General features: G+C 39.9%; 1 protein-coding gene across 2 annotated transcripts in view; it reads left to right on the top strand.

The window, feature by feature from the left end:
• The first annotated feature begins 728 nt into the window (after positions 1-728).
• Positions 729-24051, top strand: part of LOC116692001 (helicase ARIP4) — a 66724-nt gene continuing 43401 nt past the window's right edge. For both annotated transcript variants that reach the window (XM_032519953.1, XM_032519952.1), the window contains exons 1-2: positions 729-893; positions 21987-22150. In XM_032519953.1, the coding sequence (XP_032375844.1) occupies positions 22033-22150 (118 nt within the window). In that variant the 5' untranslated portion in view covers positions 729-893; positions 21987-22032. The remainder of the gene's footprint in view (positions 894-21986; positions 22151-24051) is intronic.

The raw sequence follows: 24051 nt of genomic DNA, 5'->3' as shown, positions 1-24051 counted from the left end.
CCAACCAACTTCAACCTGAGCAAAGGTCTATTTAGGCAGAATTGCAGAAACATGTAAAAAAAAGAAAAGAAAATTACAATTAATAAGAACATGCACATTTCAGCACAATCTACCAAAATCATTGTAAATGATTCAAATAAGGAATTCCCATGTTCAAAAAAAGGAGTAGGAAGTTTTAAAAAACATTCTGGTCCTACGCCCTTTTTCTCTTTTTCTACTTTAGTTAAATATAATACAATTTGATGCTTCACTTATTTAAATATGTATACATACACAAACATGCACAATGTATCTACCTACCGACACACACAAACACATGCATACATGCAGTCACAAATACATCATATACATTTTTTTTTTCCATCCATCTACTTCTCAGACACCTTTCAGACATTTTAAACATTAAAACTGTAGGCTGTGGATAACCTACCAGGCAGGAATTTGTAAAGCCAAAATCTACAGTATGTGAACACTACCATTCGGTATAGCCTATAAAGGTAAAACAGAGTAAGCTATAGAAGAATATGTAGTAGCAGTAGTAATGATAATAGGCTATATAGACAAAATGTATAACTACAACAGCAATGTAAGTTATTAAACACAAATTTAATCACAACTTGCAGTGATTCACATTTGTTATGTATGCAGCTTTTGTGCCTTTAGTAACCCTCGACCGTTTGAATCCTCGTGCACTTCCGGAACTTTCGTAATGGATTTTTTTTTTTTTTTTTAGTGCAGAGCGCATGCAGGGACTATCAGGGCCGACCCTTTTTCTTTGAGCAAGAAACTGATGAATGAGTGGAAGCGGCCAAGCCTGCCCTGCATCTCATTACCACTTCAGAAATAAAAGCGTTTCTGGCGGAGAGACTCGCTGCAGAAACGGCGGACAGAAGGTGAGCTACGCACCGGGTTGTATGTCCGCTTGTATATGTTTTCTTGCTGTTAAACCATTTTTTTCTTTTTTTTTTTCTGTTTGCATTGTTGCGGGGCGTCAATTAGGCTCCAGACAAAAGAGGAGCACGCTGCACTAGTGCACCTCCGCTTCCTCCTGTCTGCATTGCTGTTGCAGCCTCCTTCCGTGTTATGAAACAAGCAAGCACGCTGCTTTCTTTTTTCATAACATGCCTCCTCGGAACAAGCTGTAAAACGAGCCGGCCACACGAACAGCAAACAGAGCTGACGCATCTGCGGGGTTAAATAGCCCAGCTGAAATGCATGGGCGCCTGATTTGTGGCAGTGTTACCTAACAGCCAGTTAGGCTATGAAGGCAAATCAAACATGGAAGTGGCTTATGCAAATTGGCTTAAATGCTAAGTTAGTTGGTTCCATAATCACCTAAAATCAGCTATCTGTTTGTAATTGAACCCCTAAAGTTTCTTCCAGTTGCCAGAATAATTTAGGGCCACCCCATGGCTCACTATAGCACTTTGTATTTGAGGCAACCAGCTTCAGCACTCAGCCTCAGTGGTGGAATCAGCTGTACTACAAAGATTTGAGATTTGAGGCTATGTAAAACTAGGAAGTGAGATGGTGACTAGCTTAAAGCCCTGGTAGTTAATACTGTTTTCTGTGTCCACTCACTTTCTGGTGAAAACTGCCACTGTTGCAACTTTCGACAGTTGATCATATGTGAGCAGAGATGTGACTGAAGTAAAGAGCTAAGGAGAAGAGGTTTGCGTGTAATTAGCTGACTAAGCAACCACTTTAAAACATTTGTGGTTGAACTAGCTTCAGTGAGACTGATAGCAGGTTACAAAAGAGCTTTAGACTTCAAAAAAAGACTTTGAAAGGATACTCCACTTGCACTCAGGGTGGACACTTTTAAATGGTGCCATTGCCCTCAATGGAACTCTACTACTGACTCCTGAGTTTGAGATTCAGGTTTGTTATGCTAGTAGAGGCTAATGTAGCCTTGATCTGCTAGCCTGAAGCGGAGATTAGGACTGGGGTACAGAGGTCTGGCTAGTTTACTTTCTAACTTCACATTCTAAATCAGACTTCTAGTCTTCAGCTAGCCTGGAAATCCAGACCCTAATTCGAAAGATTAAGGGTCTGGCATCGAGGGATGAAAGTCGCCCATCTTGAGGGGTGGTACCAAGGGTGCATTTGAAAATCTCACTGCACGCAATTAGATAACTCTACGACCAATGAGAACAACACACTGGGTTGCTGTATCCAGACTCCCATACGCTTAGCTACCAGCGGAGCTAACTGGAAGATTAGACTGTCGTCATCTGTTTAGCTCGCCTCTGGCCCACCTATACCAGATACACCAATGTGATTGGTGCAGCTCGGCTCCAAGGGTATAGTTAATGAGCAGCATTACTCGGTACCAGAGTAACTCGCTGAGCAAATCAAAATTGTGTTCTTGCACAAACTTTAGATTTCCAGGGTTTTCTTCTGCCCCAAACTGACTCAGACTCAAGTGACGTCCCATCACCCCTCTAGAGCCAAAGGCTTTATACAACTTTTTCACTTGTGCATGCTGGGCCACTGTCATGGCTTACCGGGACACTTGCTGGGACTGAGCCATTGTTAATGTTATCAGCTTAAGGTATGCTTTGCCTGGTTCCACAAGCCAGAATATCTGCTGTGAAAAAGGTGCAGCAGCTGGAAATTATTAGCAATATTTTTGTTATAACACCTCAGTTTGATCGAACACTTGATTACAATTCCTCTGGCGTTTCCCTCTGTGATGTACCCACTCTCCCTCTGTGTACTTCAGTACATTCCATTTCCCAGCATGCCTTTTTACAACACTCCAGAAGAGTTTGAGCTTGTTATATGCAGAAGGAGAGTGTGATGCGAGAGAGCAGAGAAAAATCAAAAAAAAAAAAAAAAAAAGTCAGTCATGCGTTAATCAGTACCAAACATGTCTTCTAGTTGCAGAGCATTCTGGTCAATTGATGTGATTGTGGGTGTTGTCTCTACTATGGATTTCTGTCTGTATGGCTGTTAAATATGTGTGAAACTTCAGACAGATGTTGTTTGATTTTGAGGGATCTGTGACGAAAACATTTAGTTCGTTACTGAGTTCTAATTTTCAGGCTTTTCTGTCTGCCTCGGCTGTAGGTTTTGATTCAGAGACTTTGATGGTCTTGGGTCAGGTATCTAAAGAACCTCTTCAGCCAGGCACAACCCTCTTCCCCGAACCCGCTTTTTTTCTTTTTCATTTTATCATTCTCTCGGGCAAACCTCGGACAGAAGATTTTGCATGAATGTTTGCCATCGTTGTGGAAGGTTTGTTTGACTTGTGCTTTCTTTGTTGAAGGTCAGTCTGCCTTTAAACATTCTGAAACCTGCAGCTACTGGGTGCCAAAGTATTTTTTTATTTATTTTTTTATAAATGGTTGGTGATGGAGATAGGTGTTGGTGTAAAGGTTACAGTACTATTTTTAAAAATAGTACTATTTATTTACACCACACACTGCAAAAATAAGGCTAGGAGAATCATTAAAGAGCCCTGCCACCTAGATAATGACCTTTTCTTCCCTGAGGTCAGGGAAAAAAGTACCGGATACACCAGGCCAGCACTGAGCCTCAAGTGAACTGATTGATCAGACTGTCTGGATTGGATGCTCTGCACTTGTGGCTATGTCAGAGCTATTGTCAACACTGTTTACATGTGCCTATTTTGTGTTAAGTATGGTATTTTGAAGAAAATGATAAATCATTTACCAAGGTTAATTTGTTTAAGATCAGATAATAAAAACTTTGTTTGTCATTGGCCTCTGAATCGGAACCGAATTGTGAGGTTCCCAGAGATTCGCACTCTTAATACAAACATAACATTGACTGTACAAACATGTGCAAAATGCAAAAAACTGTGCAAGAAGAAGCCTGAATGGAGCTGTTTGATGTAGCCTATGTATGGTTGGATGTGGGTATGAAGGATTTTTTTGTTTTTCCTTGCAAATGGGACTCTGTAGCGTCGACCTGATGGCAGTAACTGAAAGGATTGGTGAAGGGGTTGGGTGGGATCCTGTGTGATTTATACTGGGCTTCCTGAGCACAAACTGGGTGTGAAGTTGTGTCAGGGAGGTTTGGGGGGGAGCCAATTATCATGCTGGCCTGATTTAGTATCCGTGCAAGTTTTGTTTTGTGCATAATTGTGAGAGCATCGTGCCAGGCATAGATATTGATTTTAGTTTTTTGTCCCGTTTAGAGTAACTTTATTTTTATTTTTTGGAAAGGATTATCTAGGAACGCTTCTGTGGCACTCTCCTTTTTCATCCGTCCCCTTCATCCTTTCAATACTGTCAGTCTGCTTCTGCTATGTCAAAGTCTTTTGATTTGAGAAATACTCTTATTTAAAACAAGCCAGTGCAAATAACATGAAAGATTTGCCTTGGGGTTGTGGCTGCATCTTAAATTAAGAAATATTTTCTATACAGTTATGTGTAAAACAAGACTTTTTTTATCTTATTACATTTGAAAATACTAAAAATATTTGTCTTTCAAAGATAAAGCCAATAAATAAAATTTAACATTATAAGAGTAGGTAGAAACCAGCGAGTCCATCCACCTCTTTGAGCTATACTGTGGATGGGGACAGAAAGGGAGGTGAGACCAGTGTGGGTCCCCCTGGCTGAATTGCACTTCCCTTAAATTGCATCCACGTTTCCTTCACTGGCTTCCCACCCGTGCGTCTTAGTCCGTTCCACCGAGGAAGAGAGGGAGAGATGGAGGAGAGAGGAAACGAGGAAATGTATTTTCAGAGGGCTGCAACGTCGTTTCCTCTGAATCAAATAAGAGAAGTGTAATTCAACCCCTGATCCACGCTGCTTCTTGAGCTCGCTGAACCCTAAAGCAGTGGGGGAGGGGTGGACGCACCAGCGTCTGTTTGACCTACACGCCTTGTAAAACCGCAAGAGGGAGAGTGATGCTGGGCAGAGCAGTCTGACTGACCTCCACTGCTCACATTCAGAGACTGAAACATCACATTGGGAAATGTAGTTGAAATGGTTTAAGTAGAGATTTAGTTACTGTTTTACCTTTTTGTGTAGAGTTTAAATCACTTACGCAGAAAGGGAGGGAGGAAGGAATGTAGGGCGACTAGTACTCTGACCTCTGCTCCTTCTCATGTTTTATTAATTCTTAAAAACATGTACTGTAGGGAGTGGATGGACCGCTGTGTCTGACCTACTAATACTTTTTTTAGTTTACTTACTATAACTTTTAAATCTTTAATGTGAGAGGATCGTGTAGGGACATTGTCAGCAATTTCTAGTTCTCCTCTCTCACCAAAAGAAGTGAGGAATTCCAGACTAGTTTAATGATAGGCAGACAGATTATTTTAAGAGGATGGAAGAATGAAGGAGTACCGTCCATCCAGTCTTTACTAGAAAATGGGGAAAGTACCTAAAGTTTCTGGAGGGCTCCTAAGAAGCTTTGTGCTGGCTAGAGACGTGTGTAATGGGCTTATGGTGTTGTCATTTATACATGTTGATTTGGTTTATGGTTTGTCTGTTTTACTATTCTGTTGAATGGTTTTGAATATTGTAATTACCGTGTCATCTTTTTAGATTTTTGTCTGGGTGGGGTGATGAGAAAGGGGGGGTGGTTATGTTGTGAGTTTTATGTTTATTTCTTTACAAATTATTAATCCAAATCCCTGATTCTTGTCATAGTTGTTAAACTAGAGGGGATGAAGCAATAGATGCAATAAGGGACCACTGTCTGGGTTACAGCATTAAATCTGCTGTACATTATACATCATTTTACATGTACAGTATATGCCTGTCCATCACAGGAGTTGTAAGCATAGATCTGTCTTATTGGATTTCTATACCCTGTTCATGTTTGGGGATCATAAAACTGTAAGTAACGAAAGGGTAAGTTGGATAAATGGCTGTAAGCCATCACAGCAGCAGGGTGGCTCAGTTGTCAGAGGAACGCTGACACTGAAAGGTCAAAGACTCGGTTCAATGTTTCTGACAAACTATCTCTATCTGTGACGTTTGGTCTGTTGTTTATTACAACAGGTTTTAGAAACTCTTTGATATGAGGCAGTGTAATACAGCACCGCCTCAAAATGACTGTAGGGGAAAATCAACTCCAGCATAACACTCAATGAAAATGGGATTGGCTTAATAAAAGAGGATTTATTGCAGGCTATTGTATTGGAATGCATTATATTGTACAGGCGGACCCCATAAATGGTAACCTGGTGTACGTTCTACTCCATTTTTATGTTGATAGGACTTTTTTTTTTTTTTCTCTTTCATGATTTAGTTACTGCTAATGTTGACAATGGATCGCAGGTTCAAGTCCACATACTGACCAGATGATGATGATGGTGGTGGTGGACTGGTAGCTGGAGAGGTGCCAGTTCGTCTCCTGGGCACTGCCAAGGTGCTCTTGAGCAAGGCACCGAACCCCCAACTGCTCGGGGAGCCTTTCTATGGGCAGCCCCCCCACTCTGACATCTCTCCATTAGTGCATGTATTGGTACTGAGCATGTGTGTAATTCAAGCTAGTGTGTAACAACGGAGTGTAAATTGTAATTTCCCCTTGTGGGAATAATAAAGGATTTATTATTGTTATTATTAAGTCTTCCATTAAGTATATGTTCATATTGAGTAATTTGTGTATTAGGGCTGCGACTAAAGATCATTTTCAGTGTTGAATAATTTGCCCATTATTTTGTCGCTTAGTTGTATGGTGTATAAAATGGTGGTAAAACTCAGTCTGTTTTCCAAAGGCCAACATGATGTCCTCAAATGTCTTATGTCCCAGCTCAAATGTATTCAGTTTTTCAAATTTTTGTTCATGAAAAATTACTCAAAAAACAATTAATTGATTATAGTGTGTGTTGGCACGCCCTCCAAAGCTCCAATGTACAGACAGCAGAGGAACAGAAGAAAGGAGCTGCACCTTCACCAAAATGAAGACTATTTTGGTACAAGGCAGATAGCCCTCTGAGGTGTGTGTGTGTGTGTGTGTGTGTGTGTGTGTGTGTCCGTCCCCGTGCGATTTACTTGTACGTTGGAACCTACTGAACTAATCAAAGTGTATATGTATTCATTACTTCATAACGGAGACTAACGTGACTGGGTTGTCGTGGTAATAATTATATAAGCAGCCAAACCGACTGCTAATGTGAACTCATTCATCTGTTCTGGTTTGTAACAAACCGGATTCCGAACTACTGTCTGATGCCAGACATTTTGATTTTCCTGTGGGTGAGCAGTCAATCTGTCGCACAGTACTTGAGTTTACATACTGTAACAAGTGGCTTGAATGCCACAGTCCAGAGACACATCTGTGGCTACTGCATATGTTGCCACATAAATGTATTAACGAAGCGACGGCCCAAAGCTTTTTGAGTATCTTAGATAACTGCTGGGTCTTTTGTTATTTACCTCTGCAGACTTTGTTTTGGTCCTATAAATGATTAAGCTAAGAAGTCAAAGGGTCAACAACAGTGCAACTTCAAAGTTGCTAATAGTTTTGCATGGTAAAGAACGGTGAGTTATTTTAAGACGAGAGGGGTGCTGTAAATCTGGAAGAGAGGACCGTGAGTTTGCAGTGCGTTTTAATAATAATGTAGTAGTGTATACTTTAATAATTTCACAAGGGGAAATTACAATTTACACTCTGTTATTACACACAGGCCTGAATTACACACACATGCTCAGTACCTATACATGCACTAAATGGAGAGATGTCAGAGTGAGGAGGCTGCCCATGGAAAGGCGCCCTGAGCAGTTGGGGGTTTGGTGCCTTGTTCAAGAGCATCTTGGCAGAGCCCAGGAGGTTTAGCGATTGTTGCCATAATTCTAAGACAAAGTGTGTTCAGTCGGGTGGAGAGGACGGCATGGTGGTGTTATTTTTAGCGGTTCTCACCGTAATTCTAAGCCGAGGAAGTGTGTCTGTCTGGTGGGAGAGGACAGTGAGGTTGTTGTTTTTTTTTTAGCGGTTACTACCATAATTCTAAGCCCAAAAAGTGTGCCTGTCAGTTGGGTACAGAGATCCGCGTGAGCACATGACTGTCAATATAGCCGGCATTTAACGTTAGCTACTCCGCTGTGCTGTGAAGTAATGTCTGGCTATGTGAGACAAGCGTCTAGCAACATTGTTGACATATTGCACCTTTTTTTTAAAAAGGACAGTTATGATTATTTTCATCATCAGTCATTCTGTTGATTTAAGGTGATGCCTTCATTTATTTTGTGCCACCAGCAGTTCAAAAGAAACAGAGTCTAAAATTATATTAAACAAAATCAGCAAATCTGTACATTTGGAAAGCCGTGAGTGTCAATGAAATAGTTTGATCCGCTAATCAACTCATCATTTTAAGAAGTATGTAAAAGTCTATGAAGAGGCCGTAGTAAGGGCTTATTACATACCCAAAATGACTCTTTTCAGGTGTAAACAAACACACCTTAACTCAACTTCAGACCCAAATTTTTTATCATATTTACCTTTTTTTGGGGTTCAGCAATTAATCCATCTTTTGAGACGGATCTATTCAACACCACATTTTTGAGAAACAATTCACACTTGTTTTTCACTGTTGATCACATGACACACAAAGATGCAATTTGGCAGAGACATAAGGGGAAAATCTTTCTTTTGATAAACATCTGCTGGCTTGCCAATATGTTTTTGAAAAGGAATCTGTCTAATCTTGATTGTGGAAGGAAATTAATTTCTGTTAACGTGTTGTCCTTGGGTCAAACTGACCCGTTATCAGTTGATTGTTTTGTTTTTTTGTCACAAAAAATGGGCTGTCGAAATAAGCGCTAAAAATGACAACATTAAAAAATATCAAAAAACTCACCCGCAACATTGAAAAAGTAACAAATGTGGGGAAAAGCAATAATGTTGAAAAAATGTAGTTTTTTTCTTTTTTGTCTTCATGGTTGACGAGAAGGCAACACAAGGGTTAAGAGGGTAGTGCCTAATGACTCAAAATACAACAAATAATTTATCAGTGGAAAGGTGACCCAAACAGTTTAGTTTCAGCTGTTCACCTTAACTCTTCAATTTCAGTGCAGTCATCTACTTCTCTTCATTCTGAAGGTCAAACAGGTTTTGTGTGTGGGTGTGGGTGTGGGGGTGTGGGGCAAAGTCGACCCTTCCCCTCCAGTGTCTCCATGTAAACCATAAACAACCCCAATGAACCCTCTATACCCTCACTGATTAGCTGGAGACCGGCCAACAGTATCCAATTAGAGAACATCTCGGAGCAATGATTTCTGATCCCTCCCTTGCTGCCTCTTGACCCCTCCCAGTTCAACTACATGGACTCTGAAAGTGTGTGAGCTCCTGCATTGCTTCGGTGCGCTTCATTTTCTTCATGTTTTCTTTGTCAAACAGTGCTCCTGTACTGCAGGCCAAAGGCAGCACGGGGTGGGGGTGGGGGGTCAGGGATTAGATATGACACCCAGCTGGAATTGGCCCAAGGGTTTACCTGTTTAAAAATATCCTGTGAAGCGAGTCAATGCAGGTCAGCATTGTTCACTGATCCAGGTCACTAATTTGTGCAAGGCGTCTTGGCCAATGCATTAACTGAGGGCTTATCCTGAGTAAACTTGTGCGTGTTGTTGGTATTTACAGCTTCAAAGACAGAATTAGAAAAACCGTTTGTTTCTGAGCAGTCAGAGGTCCAAATTAGCAAGCTGTAGGTATGAGGAATACAGTATGTCATAGGTCATACTGTGGCCACATTTACATGAACTCTGACATGCTTATTTGATTTTGTGTTGTTTAACATGATGCAAACCAAGCATTTACTGCACACTGAACAAGAAATATAAAAATGTATATTTATACCCCTGAACTGAAGCATAAGTAACAGTGTGGTGTTTTTATTTATTTTAATGGTTGGGTGTGCCAGTCAGTGCTAAAATGATTGGTTGATTAGTTGATCAATAAAAACTTTGATAGTTGGTCATTTATCAAGCAACAACACTACTTCCATACTATGTGTGCAGTGTGTTCAAACTTTAAAAGTGACTACTCAAAGTAGACAACATACCATAGACAGTTAAAGAAATGGACCAACAGAACCCGTTGTTCTGGACGGAGACCAGTGAAGGATATTAGATTAGAAGCACTTTTCCGCTGATTCCTGAGCATTACTGAGCAGCCTCCAACTGAGCTTGACAGCGTAGATGTGACGTGAGCAACGTGTCTGAAAGTTGTAAGTCTTCTGGTAGCTGTGCCAAGAGAAATCTCCATCATTCCCAATCTTGCAGAGACTGAGAGCGTGGGTATGTGTAAGGTTCAAGAGTCTTTATTATCCCCAAGGGGCAATTTGTTGTGCAGCAGCATGTAACACACAGGTTATACAAAACAACAGCCATACATCTAAAAATAAAATACAAAGACAACAAAGACCACACCTCACATTGACTTGTTGAAAAAGCCTATAGCAGCTGGGACAAAAGAGTTTTTATGTCTGTTTGTCCTACATTTAGGCAGACTGAATCTCCGGCCAGACGGCAACAAGATGAAACAGCTGTTCAGGGGGTGACTCGGGTCGGCTAGGACTGACTGGGCCTTCTTGAGGGACCTTGTCTCATAGACAGAGTTTAAATCAGTCAGAGGGTTTTGGGAAATCTTGCCACACACTTTAACTATATATTGAAGCCTGTTCTTGTTTTTAAGTGTGTTTTAAGGAGATAACATAGGCACAGGCTAATTATTGCTAACTCAAATGCTAGTTAACATTAGTAAGTAAACCTAAACAGCTAATGTGAGTCCAATCTGCCTGAGAGCTTACTCTGTACTATACAGTGATTCCTCTACTGTGTGACAGTAAGTTGCGTGAGATACAAGGTAATGGAGCCTTTTATACATTGTCGCGTTTCTTTAGAAATGAAAAGTGAACAAGTTAGAGTCTTTAAACGCTTCAGATGCAGTTATTCACTGTCAAAATGAATGGCTGTCAATGGAATGCTAATGGCAGGTGATGGCTTGGTAGCATTAAAATGGCGTCATAGGAGCTACGCTTAGAGAAAAGAGGCTTACCCCCCTTGCAAAATATAGTTAATTTTGAGTGTGCTCTTGACGGACACTGTTCCCCCACAATGCACTGCACAAATAAAATGGAGGAGGTGATCACACCTGCAAAACCTTAAAATAAATTGTGGGTAGTGGTGAAAAGGTGCCAAAAGAGTGAAAAACAAGAATAAGGTGTTACATCTCTGCAATGCAACTGCCAGTTAAATTAGACTATTTTTATACTAACTGCTAAAACAGTTTATTATAACAAGCAGTATGTAGAACATACTATATAGAATTAGTATCTAGTATGGATTTGAGTCTACAGCCACGCTATGCCTTTCCAATTTTTGATGACATCTAGTACTTGTTCCTATGGAGTTAGAATACACTTAGTCTACTAATGGATGTAATGTAATATCATTATGTTTTGTGATAAGAAATAATCCATTAGAAACATGTTTTTAATACACTTAAACATATGAATTGATCAGGTCCCTCTCCTGACTTGAGGTCCAGTCAACACAGCAAACCCACAAATAGGATTTTAAGAAATCATGAACCTTCAATGTGTGAATGACTACCTAGTAAGCAATTGCATGGAATAATGAAGAGACTAAAAAATGAGCTGCACTAACACACATTGGATGAAGACTGAGTGTTTTGAAAATGCAGTGTGTACTTGAACAGTATGTGTTGTCTTTTTTAGTGAAGGCAACACGACTTAATTGGTTAACTGCCTCCATCCCCATCACCAGCCTTCAGTATTGTGTAATTCTGTTACACAAGCGAGGGGATGTGATGCAGAGCTCCTTAGTCTGTAAGCCAGTCCAACATTAAAAGCCAGATGTTATACAATATCCATTTTCAGAGCCACAAATTGAAGGACTATTCTTGTTAATGACCTGCTTTTGGGAAACGGGCAGTGTGTGATCAGTTGACATCGGTGTAGTGCATCATCAGACTGTTAGTGAGTGTATCAAAGCAGACTCATCCGTTGTTAGTGGTTGTAAATTTAAAGGAAAACAGCACTGTCTAAAGCTAAGCGAATCTACTGAAATTAGTTTATCGTTTTATTTTCTGACACCAAAGCTTTTGATGCATACATATTGTACAAGTTTTCTTCTAGTAAGCTCAACCGCGGCATTATTAGCCAGGTCTTATGGAAGGCAGCTTATGCAAGCAGCTTCTCTCTCTCTCTCTCTCTCTGTCTCTCTGTCTGTCTCTCTCTCTCTTTCTCTGTGTGTGTGTGTGTCACCTAATTGTATTGTATGTAAAATTACAGGTTTTTCCTGTAAAAAACACTTTTTCACATTGGCAGCAGATCACATGAATGACTGATATTTAATATTGAAGTCAGTTTCCCACGGGCAAATAATTTGTTCTGGTTGGAGCGGGTGGGTTGAAGGGGAGGTGAAAGGCTGCTGCAAAACAACAGTGCAGTCACAAGCTTTGGCCTTTTGCACAATACATTTTCTGATCAGGAGAGGTACTGTATTTTTATACAGTTTCACAATCTGTAACATTCTTGCAGGTCCAGCAACCCTGACCCTGATGTAACACTACAAATCCCAGAATGTGCAGTGAAACCCACGGGCATTTTTAGGATTTGAGGAGTTTTGGGGCTTAGCTCGCACCCATTTAACTAAACTAAATGCCTTAAATGTTTCATTTCCTGCATTCTGGTGAATTGTTATTCCCCTATTACTACCTTTTTTTTCTGAATCAAATGTATGCTGGAAATATCTTTTATGTAAAGGGAAACCTAGATTACTGTCAGGCATTCTGTGTTGCTATCACCTATTTATTCTCCTTTTGTAATTATGTCTGAGTCAGCACAAATTTAGCTTAGGTATAATTTACTCTTCTCTCTTTTGCATCTTTTGTTGAGGATGTAACCTCCTTAAATGTGCATGTGACAATGATGCACCTCTATGGTATAGTAATTCAATTTAATGAATTAATAAATCCCAGGGGTCTTATTTATAAAACTGTGCGTAGGATCCTTTTAATTAGTGTAACTACGCCCAAAAGCTAAATAAAGCCTCTTATTCCGCCCTGTTGACACCCATTTTTAACCGTTAACAGTCAATTCAAAGCACCTTGTGAATGCTGTTATGTATGTTTATGACGCTGGCAGTTGTTGTTTTGTGACGCCGAATCATGACGACTGGCAAAGGAAAAAGCAAAAAAACTCTCAGACGCTCGGGAATTGCTGCAAATCAAAGTATAATTTTTAGCCTGTTAGGTAAACCTGACTAAACGGGCATTACGGCACTCAGGGACAGCTTCAATATATACCAGACCTACAGGTGTATGATTGGATTAAACCTGAACTAGATAATATCCAAAGTGATAAAGTTGAAGATGTTAATATTTTAATAAAACACTTAGCTGTAAACAGCCGGTTGCCCTCAGAGTTGCGAGGTTTATATTACTGGACTATATCTCAGATGTGTTTGAGCAAGATTTCTGCTCATGTTTAAAATTTTGTGTAAAAGTATAACTCATCCAGTCTGTGTTCTCTGAGATTTGGAAGAGTCGTGATATTTTGTTTATAATTGGCTATTACAAGGATAAAGGATAAGTCACTATTTCCGAAAATATCCACCTGCACCATAGTCTATGCATTAGTTCTACAAAAAATGTAAGAACTGCGAGTGCCTTGGAATATACTTGTTTCTTTATTTGCATGTGCCATTCAACATTTTTATTTTTTATTCTGTTATACTTTTTTTTCTTTAATGGTTTTACTTTAAAACATAAAACAAAGTCATGTCCATGTGTAGTGAGGTATTTAGAGTGGTGGATTGCTGATTTTGGGAGGGGGATTTGGATGTACTGTATTTGATTTTTTTTTTTTTTTTTTTACTAGAGATATTTAGGTTGTCTCACCCACTTCCCCTTTTGGTCATGGGGATGTTATTAGGACACCAGACAGACCGACTGACTGCTCCCCCCCTGCCTCTCCACCCTCCTATCCCACCACTCCTTCAGTCTTTGTCCATCTCCCCCTTTATCCTTTATGCCTTCCTATTTTTTTTATTTTTCATTCCTTCCTCTTTGCTTTGTTGTATTTTGCTCTCATCAGCATCCCATTTCCATATTTACTGAATTTAAATTGCTTCTTACTTTTTGTGGCCCAGCCAAAAGCAATGCTGTACTCCACAATGCAATGTTGGCGGAATCTGACATCCTTGGACCTTGGTAAGAGTGTAGGGCAGTGATCTTCAACAGGGGGTCAAGGACCCTAAGGGTTACTGCAGGGGTCCCACCAAGTTATTGTTTAATTTAAAAAAAAAAGGTAAAATGTATATTTTACCTTTTTTTTTTTTTTCAAAATATACCTAAACACAAGCCCAACATATCCTCAACAAAGTTGATAAAGTTGATAAAGTATAACTCTAGAAACCTATTTGTGATGTTTCTTCTTCTCCAATTTAAACAACATTGGTGAAAAGCTTACTGGCCTATGGGTAAGCTAGCCACTAAGGTAGCCATCCACAGATACAGTCAAGCTTAAGGATTCACTGTACTACATGTATGTTTAATATCAAAACATGATGTATAAATATATGAATATGTCTAATATTTTAATAACTCAGTTTTGTATGCACCATTAAAAAATGTATGTATGTTTAAGGGGTCCCTACACGGTCTCTTTCAGCTAAGAGGTCTTTGGCCTAAAAAATGTCAAAGAACACTGGTGTAGGATGTAAAACACAGATATGTATGTTTTTTTATTAACAATGTTTTTTTTTTTTTTTTTTTAAATGTAAGGTGTTACACTACCTGTGTTGTGTGAACAACAATTGCATTTTAATCAGAAGAGACATGTTTGCAGACACGCAAATAAGATTTACTGTACAGCTCAAATAAAATGCACAAAGTCTTTGGCAATTAGACTCTATCGCTATACGAATCTTTTGTAAATCTATATAGGGGTAGAGAACCGTCTTGACTTCCCGATGGAATCTAGACAACGGTGGTGGCAACGAAGGAGCCAGAAGACCAGACCGAAGGAGGCTCCGGACCGGTCAGCTGGAGTAGATGGAGGTGTGAGGGGAGGGGGAGGTGGAGGGTTGCACTCTTGCCTGCAATGACAGCTGAATGGCAGAGGGAGAAACCGATTTAAAGCAGGATTGTGACTCTGTAATTGGCCATTGCCATTTGTGTAACTATTCTGATGGGTTTAGCAGGAAGGGAACGCCTCCAACAGCTGATTCGAGTTAGGTAGAGCATTGACTAAAAGTGAGGTCTTCCTGAAAGGCTTTACGCTGAGCTACATTTCAATCAGGAGAGACTAGTTGCAGATATGCGACAGTTATGCACAGCATGATGCATTAGATAACAGCTGAATTGATTAGGAGTGCATCAATTAATAGGTCTTCCTGAAATAATTTACGCTGAGTTACATTTCAATCAATAAAGTACCTATATAGCAATGTCTGTATTGTTGTACACCCAGTGGACATTGTTCATAAAACTGAACCAATAGAGTATCTATCTAGAAATTTTATACATAATTATGACAATTGTTGCAAGCAATGGATGGCATTATATTAACGTCATAATCAGCTTTATTCGCAAGGTATGACATACAGATGAGGAATTTGACTTAGGTTGGAGCAAGCCTCCTTCATAGTGAATGCCCACCTTCAGGTAGTTTAAAAAGGTTGTAAGTTAAGAAGAGAAGAGTCTAACCCACATGCTGGACTATCATGTTCTGCATGTTATGTAACTGTTATTTTACAGCCTGAAGGTCGGACATGATAGCCTGATTTCCTGGTGTCTAAAATTACATAAATCCTCATAAATCAAGTACTTTTGGTGGCAGGTTATGTAGGCTATTAACAAGCTGTACAGGATGTCTGCCAGAGATTCGTGGGACCAACATTTGACTGTGTATAAGTCAGGTTACTTTTAGGGAATGTTTTTTTTGTTTTGTTTTTTGTTTTTTTAAACAAGACTTCTTTACAGTGGCCGTGAAGTTTTTCAAAAACAAAACCTATTTTATCAACAAATAATATATGGTCATGCACCCTGCACTACAACAGCAAAAAGTTTTTCATGCATTTAAAATGTAAAGTTGTTTGCTTATAATCAACTGAATGTACTGCTGAGCATCTAATTTGGTACTGGTAATGTTTTTGCCAGTGTGACATCTTGATGACAGGTTTTTCCATGTCAGTACTTAGAAAGTTGCTCTGTTTGGCTTTTAATGGCAATCTTAGACATACTGTAGATGCACAAAAAGTATGTTTACAAGTAATGGACACACACAAAGGCATCCAAGCCACTATCTGCAGCCAACACTTTCCTGGCATGTAAATTCTACATAAGAATTCCACTGATCCAAGTACTGTATGTGCACGTTTCCAATTAACTGTAATATATTTCCCCAACAGTGTGTTCAGTGGTTGGTATCTTGATAACAGTCAGTGCGTTTCACATGTAGTTTAAAAAAAACGATGATATTCAGGTTGAGGCAACACTCTGATTTCTCAAACACCTTACCCCGGTTAAAAAAGTTCTCCTAACCCGGTTGACAGACCTAGAGAACTCCTTCAGTAACCAGGGTATTTCTCCATGTATACACCTGATCAGGTTATGATCAGGTTAAATGTCTGCGCATGCTAAACTGCCCCTCCCCACTCCGCTAGAGTGGTGTTTGAACTGGAAACAATCTGTTAGGGTCCTGTAAACTGAGTCGTCGTTGTTGTTGCTATGATACCATACAACAAAGCAGCAATTCCTGAATCAGCGGGCCATCGGCAGCCAAGAGCCTGCGGTCCATCTGTTTTATTAAACTCGTTAAAGCATCAGCTAACACCAGGAGATGACAAAATAGACTGTCAATCTCCAGGGCTGTCACATGGTGACTCGGCAAAAAAGTGGAGGGACCGAGAAGCCCCGCTGCAGACGCTGGCTAACAGTAATACTAGTTAGTTAACAAAATCATTTTGCTAATTTCAACCCTGCATTGGTTAAAGATAACATTCTAATGAGCTGAACAAGTTGTCAGTCATCTGGCGGTAACACTGCTTTCCTATGCTGTGACAAAAGTGTGTAAATAAAACATTAAGTTGTTAAATATTACTTATTTATTGGCTGATCTGTGTAATTTTGCATGAGTGACAGGTGAATGCTTGCTCCAAACCACTTCTGCACTATTTTAATTTGTGTCTTAATCAGTTGCATGTTTTCATACAAAGGAGCTTTAAACACAACCTTATCAAAGTGGAAAAATTTGACGACTTAATCGTGTTATAGCCTACATTTTAGCATAAAGTCAGAATTCTAAGAAATACTGTATGTCAGAACTCACTTGTGGCCCTAATCCTCTTCCGTACACATCCGTCAACTTTATTCAAATAAAACGAGCTCTACCTGGTTCTATTTTGTGGGTAGACATTTTGTTTATATATTATCTCCAGAAAATAACAGCAATGATAATTTATGAAGGGTGCATTGTGTTTATAAATTATATAGTGGAAGGAGGTTGTGTAGGATGGTGCAAAGCAACAGAAAACACAGGTCAAGTCCTGTCATCTACCAACAGTAAATATTGGGGGGGGGTTCTCTTTCCTTTTTAGTTCACTCCCTTGAACATGAGTGGAATTAAAGGAGATGCAATGAAAGCATGATTATTTTTTTGCTCTCAAACTTGCTGCTATCCTCTAAACTACACCGCAGCATTCTATTCAACGCAATGCTGTTGTAAGTACTCCGTTACAAAGCTTTCACAAATTTGCACGATTCCCTTTGGAGATGTTTCTACATATAGCAACATCAGTAAAAGCAAGTTCAACATGTCCTTGGTTACTGGTTCTCGGTCCATGAAGTCTAGCTTGGTTGGATTTATGAGGCTTGTAAAACCACCCTGTCGGGCCAATAAGTCAGCTTGGCCGGGTCTACCTGTTATGTAACGTTACGCAAGTTGAGCTGGCAGGTAATCAAGAGTTAACCTCGCTGTGATACCGTGTGTCTGGGCTCATCCGTGTGGGAGTGCATAATCTTCAAAGCCTTTGTTTTTAACCAAGCGAGACAACAAAGGCAATCATTCTTGTTTTACTGTATATATTTGGTTTGAAAAAATGATGTGAATAAGTCTTTTGTTTTCTAAATTGCTCAGAATTTCTGTAATTTTGAGGTTTCTTTTATACTGCTGTTGATTATGACATTGGTTACAATATTTTTGTGTTCAGTTGTAACAATTTAAAGGAGTGGTTGAGAATTTTGGACATAAGACCTTATTTCCAAGTTAGCCAGAGGGGTTTTTTATATCGGTGGAGACAGTTTTATACACTTTTCATCCAGTTATTCCAGTTGCAGTTGGCTGGTGCTAAGCTAGCGCAAGTCAACAGTATCTGCTAGCCTGCCTTTTAAAAACAGTCCTACCCACTCCACAGTACACCAAAGGCAAATAAATTATAACGCCAGACTATCAATGTAAATGTTTGTTGATAGAATAATGTTAGAAATAAAACTACCATTGCATCTCAATGCATTACATTTTGAGGGACTATTTTTTTACATTGTTATTGAAGGATTGGAAACAAAGGACTAGGAAACGGTGATGCAGTGTGCATTTAGAAATTGTAAAAATTAATTAAACAGAACGGCACCAAAAAGTTTCCACAAATGTCCATTGCGAGATCCATATAGGAACCAACTGTGGCTTCTTGCTGCTGGCTCGGACATCGAGACACCGGCGGAGACTTTACTTAAGTTGCCAACTTGTAGTGATCATTTTAGACCAGACAACTTTGAACCCCCCCCCCCCCCCCCCCCCCCCCCCCAATCCACAAGGGTTGCACAAGGACATGGATCAGTCACTGACAACAAATGTGGTTCCATCTGTGTTTCCAGATGCACCAACGGCTACTGATGAACAGGTAATAACTTTTGGTAGGCTACTCTACCTAATAAAGTCTCTTTCATGATGTTAGCCTATCTGCTACTGATAGATTGAGACTGACATTAGTGGAGATAGCGTCACAGTTCAATGCATTGTGGAGCGTGACAATAGTGTAGCCAATGGTATAGCTACACCCTTGGTAGATAGAGTACCATATCTTGTTGATTCGTTTGTGCAACGTCCTCTGCTTCTGTAGCAATGAGTGACAGCGGCAGGTAAATGAACTTGCGTGATTGTCATGTGAACTGACACTCTCGGTTGCCTAGGTAATATCACTCCGCTGCTGCTGTAGCCTGTGCTACCAACTACAGGGAACAAAGTATAACTAATGCAACGTGATGCAAGCGTAGATTTATTCAGGCATTTACATTGATAGTCTGGCTTTATAATTTATTTGCCTTTGGTGTACTGTGGAGTGGGTGTTTTTTATGGCAGGCTGGCAGATACTGTTGACTTCTGCTAGCATAGCACCAGCAAACTCTGCAACTGGAAGGACTGGATGAAAAGTGTTAATCTGTCTCCACTGATTTAAAAAAAAAAAAAACACTGGAAAATTTGGAAATAAGGTCTTATGTCCAAAATTCTGAACCATCCCTTTAAATTATGACTCTTGTACATAACAGAATTATGGAGCTATAAAACATCACAGGATGAAAACTTTGCTTTTACCGAACCACCGCTGATAATGGGCAGGGCAGAAGTCTGTGGTCACAGTTTAATAGTTTCACGCTGGTACAGAGAAAGGCCTGCGAGTAATGCAAGTGTAATTTTCCTGCTGCTGAGAGATGACGCTTTAAAAGCATCCCAGAGACTCTTGAGAGCCTCTCTCTCTGTGGTACATTTCCTTCTGTCCGACTGCTCTGCATCTCTGTCTCTCATCTGAAGGTCATGATCTTTGTTACCTCTGTTACAAAAGGACCCTAATACACGCCTGTCTTTACATTACCTATAGAGCAGCAGAAAGAAAAGAATTTGATGCATTATCTTACCTCAGAAGAATACATAAACAAAATAACTATAAGACTAGATTCAAATACTAAATTTTGTTGTTGAAATTAAGCTAAAGGGTAACTTTTATAAATATGGAGGTCTGGTACATTCAAGCCATTCCCAAATGAGTTGCTACAAAGCGTATTAAGACTATCGGCTCTACACAACTCTCTCTGTATTTGTCAGTATGGCTATGTTCAGAAAATGGTGTCGTCTGGTGACTTTCGCTTGTAGAAACCTTGAGTAAAGATAATTACCTCTTCTGAAGAGTGTCAGAGTGGGGGGGTGCACGATCACAGAAGGCTTGTATCGTGTGGATACGCCGACAGTAGTGTTGTCATTACTTAGAATTCCTCAAGGGCGAGAAAGAAACTATGCACTATAGCTTTAAAATGTCTCAAAATTACAAATTTCCCATTAGGCAAGTGTTCTCCGGCTGACGTCCGCTTTAAAATAATTTTGTATTTTGCAGCATTGTTTTGCGTACTGCTTTTGATGTTTGCTCAACCTGTCATGGAGAGTTTGGATGCAGGAAATGGCACTTCAAAAATATTAAATTTGTACGATACTATGTACTCCTTGATTTTTATTATTTTTCTTTTTTTTAAATGCAAATACAATTTGGTGATGTCTTGTGGCCTTTGGTTCTGTCCATGTGAGTATCTGCAGCAGGGTATTGTTTCTTTTTTCCCCAGACAGAAAAGTAAAAAGTGCAGACTAAAGTACTTCTGTATTTTACTTTAACTATTTTATCCTGTATGAATACAAAATAACACATTCAATTTCAATTGCAGGAGTTTACTTGTAACATATCCTAAAAATTGGGTAACATTAGTGATGACACAAAGACAGGAAGGACGTGTGTTCTTGTATAAATGATGTTGTGGGGACAGAAATGTGTAAAGGTCTTATCTTTCATCATGGGACAAAACACTGTATGGTCCCTACAATGTTAGATTTATTTATTTATAGGAATTATGACTAGGTTAAGGTCAGGATAGGTTCCGTAATCTTTTTTGGCAAGTTTTATAAGCACAATTTGAATATAATAAGTCCTCCAATAACGTCCTTAAAGTTCTTTTTTTTTCTTTGCGTAACTAATGTTGTGCTCAGAGGTATCTGCCACAGCTGATTTCACTCCAGTATGGTATCTGATTTTGCACTGGAACTGACACACAAGGATTGTAATATATTTTGGCTATTTTAGTCCATGTGAATGTATTTTGTTACTTTTGTGCTGTTTGTTTCAGAGCATCCAATTCCCTGACAGTTTTTTTTTTGGGATTATTATATATATGCCTTCTCTTTGCCAAACCGTTTCCATGATGACTTTTCAGATGGTCCTGTGTAACTAACTTAACACATTCTCACTCACATCTCGTAAAATACAAACACTTGGTCAGATGCCTTTGTCGTTGTTATTGATGGTAAAAGTCTCCTTTAGCGTCATAAAACAAGCTTTACCTAAAGATGCTTGGTCGGGACAATTGGCGTCCCTTTTGATGCGGTTAGGTTAAGGAAAGCTTGTGGGGGGGCTTATGGTTCCGTGACTTGTGGGAACGGGACGGTTGGGTTTAGAATAAAGGTCCCCCCCCCCCCCGCTCTCCTGGGTAAAAGTCCGGTGTTTGACCCATCCACCACCCCGACCAATATCCCTACACGGAATGTCTCCCTTACATACTACTTGCTAAACCCCATCTAGATGCAGCTCTCCCCAGTACACATGCCAAAGGGTGCTTTTTTCCGCCGCATTAGACGCTGACAGCCACTGTCCAAACATCCGTATTTTACACTCGTTCGGCGTGAGAACCAGTTGAACTAACGATCTGGCACGCCAGGTTACCCAAACTTACCCTGTACTATGATACTGTGTAGAGGGCTTTGGATTAATGATAAAACAAAATTAGCAAACTAGATTACAAACAAATTGGAGTTTCCCCATTCCTGTTGTCTTTTTTTTCTTATGAGAAAAGCTTCAGACTGTCGGTGTGTGGTCACAGATAGCAGAAAAGTAACGGACACAAGTCATTTACTGTACATCTAAAATCCATTTATCCTGTGGGTCTGTGTGTATGTTTGTACTTGTTCATCTATTCATTGACACCTGTACTCTTTGTTTCAGGTGAGTGGTGTGGCCATGCTGCGGTAGCAGCAGCCTGTAGGACAGGATGTCTGAAGAGGAGGAGCTGCTGAATGGGAGGAAAAGGGAGAGCAAGATCTGCTACATCACTGATGAAGACAAAGACAACGATGGAGATGATGAGGACGACTGGGTACACCCGTATGGTGAGTCATAATGGTAGATTATGGCCTGATCAGGTTCTTTAAGTGTTAGAGTTCCCATGCTCATGGAAAACCAAGAAAAGTCATAGGATTTCAAAATATCGTTTTCCAGGCTTGGAAAAGTCATGGGTTTGTTGTTTAATGAAATTAATTGTTACAGTAATTGTTCTTGGATAACCTGTAACATAACAGCAAATTTATTTTCCGTATCTGTATGTAATTTAGCATTGATGCGTGTCGTTTTGTTTACCATCAGGTACAGTACGTTTTCTCCCCACGTTCCGTCTCTCCCTCCATGTATGCCAGCTAGCTAAAGTTATGTTTATATACAGTTTGAATCTGATATCTGATCTGAACTGAACCAACGGCTGTACTGTCCACATATGTGACCTGATAGGATTTCCACATCAGCCGTTGGTCTACTGTCCTCTCTCAGGAATCAAATTCCCATTAAACTCTCTTTATTTATTTATTTATTTTTAGATCATTTCTGTCGGCAATTTCAGCTTTTATTTTGACAGGATAGATAAAGACATAAAAGGGGAGAGAGAGGGAAATGGCGTCCAATAAAAAACCCGGGCATCGAGGAGTACACCTCTATATATGGGCACCCGCTCTACCAACTGAGCTATCTAGACGCCCCCATTAAACTCTTAGCTCAGTTTGTATAATGAATCATTAGTTCTAATAGATGCTGAGTCGTGTCTGCATAGATCGGTCTCTAGCAGTGTGTTCTTGTGTAGGAGGTAAGATTTAAACTTTAGTTGGATAACTTTAATGGTGTTGGTCTTTGGACGACTTTGGCCTCATTACAAAGAGAGAAAAACTTGCGGTTTTTAGAACTAAGAGATAGAGGGAGGTTCGGCAGCGTAATCAGAAAGCCTAAGGTTAACTTTTTGTCTTACATTTCATAAACACAATATACCCTAGTAACATTCTTCCATGCTTTTTCAGTTGATTTGCAGTGAAATAAACATCTTATTTACTAAAGTGATTAGGTGTCAACTACATGAGAGAGGCAAAGTGAGATTAACTGCAGGAAAAACAATTGTCCCAAAAATTAAAATCATCTTCTTCCTTTTTCTTTAGTATTAAGGATATTACTCCTCCACCCATAGCCCTCTTGCACTTCTGTCTTTGTGAGCACCAGCTTGAGTTTTAGACCTTTTAAAGAGAGGACATTTTGTCTGGTGTTCACGTTGTTTAAGGGTTAGGATACACTTCTAAAGTCAGTTGGGTAAGTTAGGTTAATGGAGTAGGTAATATAATTATAATTACCATTGTTATTTAAATTAGTCTTTACAAGTAACCACCAGGATCTCTCTCTCTCTCTCTCTCTCTCTCTCTCTCTCTCTCCGCTCGTCTCGTCCTCATCTCTCCTCCTCTCTCTCATCCTCAACCTCTCATCTCACTCATCGATCTCGTCTCTCTCTCTCTGTGGGTGTGTGTGTCACCTAATCTTACGTTCACACTGCCACCAACTTGAGGGGCAAATCTGTCAGCGTCGCGTTTTGAGCATGCTGAGCGTCAATCAGAAAGTTGACATTTTTCACCAGCCGCCAATCGGAATATAGACGTCCTTTGCGCTGGCTGATCTCGGAGAAACATACAATGTAAACTTTTGTTCCTACAAAAACATTAATCCTGAGGACAAGCTCATAATCGCCGTTGCTGGTTGACCGTTAATGATATGACGAGAAAACTGCTAACAGGCTCCTCTGCAACCAATTAACAATACAACTTCTGTCAATATATATGTACTTTATGAAAGGTGTCAGTGTCCGTGTATTGGCCGTATTATTCTCCTGGTCGAACAGAGAACTCTGCCACATTAAAGAGGCCAAAGCGTCAAAAAGCATCCCCATACTTTTTGACAAGTGTCCTTGGCGGGGCGGCCAGAGCTT

Source organism: Etheostoma spectabile, chromosome 7 (assembly GCF_008692095.1).
Source record: "Etheostoma spectabile isolate EspeVRDwgs_2016 chromosome 7, UIUC_Espe_1.0, whole genome shotgun sequence".
NCBI lineage: Eukaryota > Metazoa > Chordata > Actinopteri > Perciformes > Percidae > Etheostoma > Etheostoma spectabile.
The sequence above is the reverse complement of the archived record's forward strand: the minus strand, read 5'-3'. Positions and strand labels throughout refer to the sequence as shown.